General features: G+C 34.0%; 1 protein-coding gene across 1 annotated transcript; it reads right to left on the reverse strand.

Annotated features, from left to right (window-relative positions):
* Positions 1-440: 440 nt before the first annotated feature.
* Positions 441-6580, reverse strand: LOC114741722 (mitotic spindle checkpoint protein MAD1; the record flags this gene model as incomplete). Its single annotated transcript, XM_028929976.1, has 9 exons — positions 441-918; positions 1744-1782; positions 1996-2124; positions 2235-2304; positions 2403-2493; positions 3981-4143; positions 4641-4844; positions 4922-5020; positions 6409-6580. Coding segments are annotated over 9 exons (1057 nt in total), but the record flags the coding sequence as incomplete, so codon positions are not given.
* Positions 6581-7336: the final 756 nt, after the last annotated feature.

Here is a 7336-nt window from a genome sequence, read left to right on the forward strand (position 1 = left end):
ATGGAGTGTAGCCAAAAAAAATTGTTAGAATACATGAATATGTATTAATATTAGGTATTATACCTATCTTTCAATCATAACTCATAATTTATTATACATTTCACAAAAGATTCCAACTCACAATCCCACTTTAAAAAAAATACTTAAATAAGACATTTGATATTCGGAATGTTTGGATAGAAACCAAACCATAATTTCAAAAATATTTTTACAATTCACAAAATAAATATATAAATAAATTTGTCTCGTTTTACAAAAAAGTGTTTGTGAGAAACACTTTTAAAAATTGTTAAACACCCCTGTTATTGAACTACAAAATCCCAACTACGCTGTGACTATATTTTGATTGGATTGTGAGTTGATCTCGTTAATATTTGTTAGTCAAATTGTAATATTGCAACAATTTTAATACTAAAGGACGACATTGCTCTAACAAATAGTTTTGAATGCCTGAAGTTCCTAATAAAATAGTTGAACTGTTCAAAAAATGAACAAAAAATATGGAGGTAGAAGTATTGAGGTCGATTGACCACAAATAGAAAATCAACACGAACTATCCATAGTGAAAAGCACCCTTTTGCTATTGAAGCACGAATTGCTCCCAATTCCTCCTTGCTTCTGAAAAACTAGAGAGAGAGACACAAGTTTATAGCATATGTACAAATTTTGGCAGAAAAACGGCCAATAGATCGATCAGGCACCAATTCCCAATTCAAAGAAAAAATGGGTCCTCTCAGTCGCGACACTAGCTCACCAAAACCCAGCAGATACCAAATAATCAGCTATGGAAATTCCATAAAGAACAGTGCGGTAACAAGTTGATTGCATCTAAGACAAAGTTCTTCTATTGAAAGACTCCACCGTTAAGTTGGCAGTGAAAGCAGGAATTGAGTTCATCTTCCGAACAAATATCTCAACCTGGGAAAAGATACACAAAAACAGTCAAAAATTGCATGTATGATGATACTATCTCCGGTCCTTAATATAAAACCCTGTTTGACTTTTATTTTGGTTTTAAATATAAGACTCTAATCTACTTTGTCTCTCATATTTATACATTTTTTTTTTTCAAAGTAGCCCTTCTAACAATGATAGTTCTAGTCAATACACTTGATTAGTAAGGATATTTAAGAAAAGACGACATCTATTTAGGACAAATAACTAACTCAGCTTACTTTTTTAATCTCCTCAAATTAGTTAACTGACTCTTATAATTAGAATCGAAGGTAGTATTTCTTTTTCTGAATCAAATCTTCGTTTTCCATCTACAATGGAAGGGTCTGCTGTTTCATGATAAATATGGATCGTTTAGATTTTTTTTACTTTTAAAAGATGCAGAATAGAGTAAACAAATCTCACGAGTCAACTATTCAAAAAATGGTTTATTTGTAATGAAAATAAAATAGAAATGAAAAATCTGGACCATCCAGATCTATTCTGGACGGTCCAGATTTTACAGGCAAAACAGCAGCACCTAGGTGTTTGCCTGAGCTGAGAAATAGAACCTCATAAATCCTGACTTGTTTCTTCCTACTTGGGGAAGTTCTGCTGCTGAAGTGCAAGACCAAAAAGTGACTACCAAGACTAAAACAAACCCACTCATGCACAAAAGAAATAGAAATAAAAAAGGAACCTGATCTTATCACTGTACAAGATTAAAGAAATGACTGTCCCATATCTACTTTCAAAGGATGAACAAGAAATAAAAGTTATAAAAATATCAGAAGTTCAGAACCTCCCCACCTGACGGGATATTTCAGGCTGCGATGTGTAATCATTTGTCTGTTACATTGACAAAAACAATAAAAGTCATGCTACACATAAGACAAGATTCGAAAGATATTGAATCCTCACTGGATCTTTGAAAATCAACCTAAATTTTCATTTATAATTACTGAAATCATAAAAAATTTCATAAGTCATGCAACAGAAAATTCCAAGGATGCCATTTCAATACTCTTAATTGTGAACTCAATCCAAAATTACATGGCTTACCAAAATGTTAGTATTCCCTGATTCATATTCAAATTCAAGTTTCTCTTCATCACTTTGAGCATAAATTGACTGAAGGGTAAATCGAGTCACTGGGATTCCATTTGACCGCTGGTGTTCATCCATCACAATCTGCCAACATTTTTTTAGCGGGAGAAATCTAATTAGGAAGAAAGACAAAAATTAAACTAGGTACAGGGATTAGTTATCTGCTAAGGAAAATTGAACGTTAAATCAAAGACCTTGTAACCAAAAAGTTCACAGCATGCCCTCCTGAAAACTGAAATTCTGTCTGCAAACACTGTTTTGTATCTGTTGATAATACAGCATTTCAGTTATTCCAGAATCATTTTTAATTTTCATATCTAAAACCCCAGAAAGGACCTAGTAGCACCTTATAAATCACTAACCTTTCTTCTCGCTTCTCAAGAGTAGCAATCTGTTCTTTCAATTGTGTTATCTTATCTGATATGTAGTTATCTACCAATTTTCCAGCTTCACCTGAACAGTAAATAAGCATGAGGAAAATTAATATATTAAAAAAAATAATACCAATTAATTGTTAATAAGATCATTATCCAACCGTTAAAAGTACATTTGAAACAATCATTTCATTTTACTTGTATACTAAGGTTTATTTTTCTCTGTTTTAGTTATCCCATCTTCACAGTACTCGTCTTAGCAGAGCTCCTCCTGCAGGCTTGGAACCATGCCTAGAGTCACATGATAGCTTAGCTAATTAATTCAATTATACTAAACCACAGAATGCCCAAGAATTAGTTCAGCAGGATTGAATAAAGCACGGTTAAATCCATCATCACTTCATCAAGGAAAAGGCAAATTTAGGATAGTGAATTTGCCTATAACTCTACAAAGACTCAAGTTGCTCAAGTTCTCACAAAGACTTCAGCCAAAGTAAAATTTGAAGAAACCAAATTCAAGTAGGAAATGAATTAAACCTACTCCCCAGCTTGTGGGATAGTGCTATATGAGTTTAGGATTCCTAGGTTTTAAGCAAAGAAATAGTTTGTCTCACATGATTTTCATGTCTATCGCCAATGGCTCTACTTAATTTCTTGTTTTCATTTCCACTTTCCATTTTTATATGCCTCTAAAAAGATTATCATACACATGATTTCATAGGGGTCCTCTGGTAATTCTAGGACCAAAATCCCCATATCTATCCCCTCTGCTATTCAAATAAGATCATCATTGAGTGTTAAAAAAATGAGATTTCAGTGCTAAGCTTCTTCTTCTTCTTCTTCTTTTTAAAATATATTATCTTCCGGATCGGGGTTCGTGGCTTCCCCTAATGCTAAGCTTCTAAATTTATTTATCCTATGATAAAACTCTAGAGTCAAATCTTTGTCAACATATCATTTTAGTACTTGATATTGTTCTTTAGAGATGATTATGTTTTTTTTTTTTTAATACAGAAAGATGATTATGTTGTTATGAGTTCCTTTTTTATGCGAGTTTGATTTCCATATATGTTAGTCATTATGAATTGAGTTATTAATTTATTAGATTGTGCATCACATTTTCAAGTAGCTCAATAACACATACACTACAGCATTCTTATAATTTCTTCAATATCTCATATACAACCAGAATCTGATTAGTATTCAAAGCAGATGTGAAAGGAACAAAAATGAAGAGAGCTAGACACTAGATGTGCGTGCGTAAGCAGAACAGCAATTAAAAATGTCAAAACATTCCCCATCGAATACTGGCTACAATAACAAATTTCTTTCAAAATATTTAAATCTCTACACTCTTAGCTTGAACAAAAAACAAAATGGGAGAATTACATAAAGGTCCCAAATAAAGAAAATACATCACCCACATGTATCAGTCACTTGTAAATAGAAAAGTTTGACATGCAAATGAGACTGAGGAAATAGTTAATTTCCTTATTTAGGACATGTTTGTGATTTTCCCCAAAAAAAAAAAAATCATATTTCAGTGCCTGTCATTAACTTTCTCACCTGATTGACTTTTCAATTCTTCAACAGCTTTTAACTTCTCTTTTGTTTTTTGCAGCTCAGTTTGTAATGCTTCAATGGTTTGTTTGGCCTCATTATCTACAGTAAGAGTATTCACCATTCGCAGAACTTTCGTATTTGCAGCTGAAAAATCACCGTGACCCAACTATAAAAGGAAAAGCAAAATGCAATTCGTTAAATAGTAGGATGAATATTAAAAGCTGGACAACTTTAAAAAAGAACTGTTTTAGCAGGTTCCAGCACGTTATGGGAAGCATTGACAAGTGACAAAATAATTATTGTTCAGCATTTCCCCATACTTCACAAAGACATAAGCCTCATCTTGCAAACTACGTGATACAGATGTACCCTTCCAATGTCTATCTGTTATTTACATGATAAAAATATAATCCCTAGCACTGACAGTAGCAGCATAAATTCCCAATAAATGCCGCAACCTCCAATGAAGCCCCAATTTGGTCAGAGAAAGAAACATTTGCATCATACTCCATATATGGGTCAATACATGACAGAAAAATATGAAAAGACATATACAGGATATGATCATTAAGAAAAAAACCAAAATAACCTTAAGTTCATGTTCGACACATATGAAACAACGTCCAATAACAAATAAATCCATGCATATGACTGAACACCTACCTTTGCCTCTAATAGAGCAATCTCTGAACGAAGCCGATCACTGTCCCTCTCCAATGACTTTATTCTTCTAGCTTCACTATTTAACTTCTCATTAAGCAACTTTATTTCCTCATGTTGACGATTATTAACTGCCCTCTGTTCTAGTAAAGTGCTTTCTAGCTCCTTTATGCAGCTATCTCTTTTTGCAAGAGAAGATTCAAGGTCCTGCGTGCAAAAATCAATCAAACAAATGGCAAACAAAGAAACATTGAGAATGATAACAACAAGGGATGAAATGCAACCTGAACAAGATTAGAACTTGCCAGTACATCCCCAGCTTTGTCACTCTTCAAACTAGCCGCATTTCTTAATTTATCTCTTTCCTCAGTAACAATAGCAAGCTGCAGTTCAAAATAAATATTATAAAAAGCATGCAACTGAAACTGTTGGCAGACAATAGACTACAGATGTCAGAACAGATGCAATGCAATTACACTCATCATCAACAACAAGCCTTATCTCATTAGATGGAATCAGTAACTCAGATCGCACGGCACCATTGTGCTCTACCAACAACCAAACACAACACCAAGCAACAAATATCTACTATTTTACCAGATGCCCTGATAAAAAACTCTTCCCGTAACATACTTAACAATTTGATTGAGCGATTGATTCCTGAACTTCAAATCTCATTCATAGCAACATATGGTACATATAGAGTGAGAAAACATAGATTTCATAATTAGATAATTACCATTATTTAAGATTAAGCATTATCAATAAAGACATTTGAACCTAATTAGGATAAGTTCTTATTTCAGTTGCATATAATTGGAACTTCATTCAACTTAAGGTATCACTAGAGACAATGAGAAAATATTTATTTTTCTTCCAAAAATCAAACATTCTTTTATACTCGCAAATATCCAAAATCCAAGCTTACATCACCTAGAACTGATATATAAAGTTACATCTTAGCAAAAGGCCAAAAGACAAGGTTGGCGGAGGCTTTCATCAGGTCCTATAGTTTTTTATATGGTCATCATATTGATTAATAATTTTCTGGTTTGGTTTCCAGTTGGAAAATAAAATCTATGCAACTTGTTACATTACACATTAAGAGAGATCAATAAGCAATGAATTTTGGAAGTTTTAACAAGCCATGAAGTATTTTGCTTGGAATTTCATGTGATGAAATTTCATTCCGGTCATTTGGTATGCTAATTCTAAATAAATATTTACTTAGTTCTTTTATGTTATTTATTATTGTAAAATGTATTTGGCAATTCGTTACTTGATGTGGTATATTGTTCCTGTTAAGCAAATGGCAACATTGAGCATGCTATGTACAACAAATTCAACTCTATATAATATGTGTGGGCCTGTGGGGCTCTCGATGCAGATCACAGATTCCTGTTTCGCATTTCTGTTAGCATTTTTACTTCTAGCTCATCCTCCTTCTGCTGGCATCTAAATCCTGGATTAACCATTAAACTCACGCTTTTTAACTGCCCTCATATAACTGTAACTTCCGGACTCTTTGCTTCCACCTAAACATCATTCTACCCATACATCTTTGGACCTTGCCAAGCTGTCTCCCACCAACAATGCTTCAATCATTCAACATTCACATGTTCTAGAGCAGCCTCACCATCTTGGAGAATAGCAGATAATGAACATGAGAATTCTAACAATTTGAGAACAAAATTGATACAAGATAAAGCATCTAAAGCATGAGTCCAGCAATTATTATCATGCTGTACCAACTGTTCAATGAAACACTGACCGTCAATTCACTCTGTTTAATCTCTGATTTCAATAATTCTGCTTTCTCTTTGGCCAACGCAGCCTCAGTTTCAGCACTTTGCTTACCAATCACTGCAGCATCCAGTGTCACCTCCAGTTGTTTCAAACGGGCATTTCCTTCACCCTCCTTCCTTGTGCTATCAAGGATTTCTCTGCATTGATAAAGTACCAAGGTCAAAAAACAGAATGTGCTTGCTTAATATGTAAATCTAAAAATATCATTGCAAGGAGCTCCTGCCCAAGTCTTGCTGATATCCAGCACATCATCACCACGCTCATACCAACATACATTAGCAGGTATTGCAAATAATGTTTTAGTCTGACATAATAACAAGTCTTAGGGATCAACATCCATTAATACTTTTCTTTGGGACAAAACCATGAATTGTCTGTGAGCATGTGGGTGTGGGTGTGCATGTGTGCGTGTGGGTGTGGGTATGTTCACGCAATGTCTGCCGCAATTCTGGTTCATCTTCTCTGCATCCTCTCACAAACAATAGCTTAGAATACTTTTAGGAAACCAAAAAGTTAAAGAAGCGCCCACTAAGTAGGACCTAATTGTAAGGGACTTAGAGAGGATACACCAAAAGTTACAGCAGACATTCAAAATCTGTATGTGTATAGCTGGTAAGTCCATTAGCATGTTTAACCCAAAATAAAGTTTATACATAAAAAAATAAATAATCAATGGCATTGCCAGAGTTCTCAACAGCTCCAAAAGTAAATATTAATATAGACAGTCACATGCATAAGAAACTATAGTTACTCTCGTACTCTGTAAAGCAGCAAACTTCACGGGTACATCCTCAAGACACATGAAACCAGGAAGTCCTTAATCATCGATTCCATGATGGACATTTGGCTTTCTAACTTCTCCTTACTTAGCTGAACTTCCTGTAATTTAGATA

This window comes from Neltuma alba, unplaced genomic scaffold (genome assembly GCF_004799145.2).
Source record: "Neltuma alba isolate B1F8T4 unplaced genomic scaffold, ASM479914v2 tig00003503_pilon, whole genome shotgun sequence".
Lineage (NCBI taxonomy): Eukaryota > Viridiplantae > Streptophyta > Magnoliopsida > Fabales > Fabaceae > Neltuma > Neltuma alba.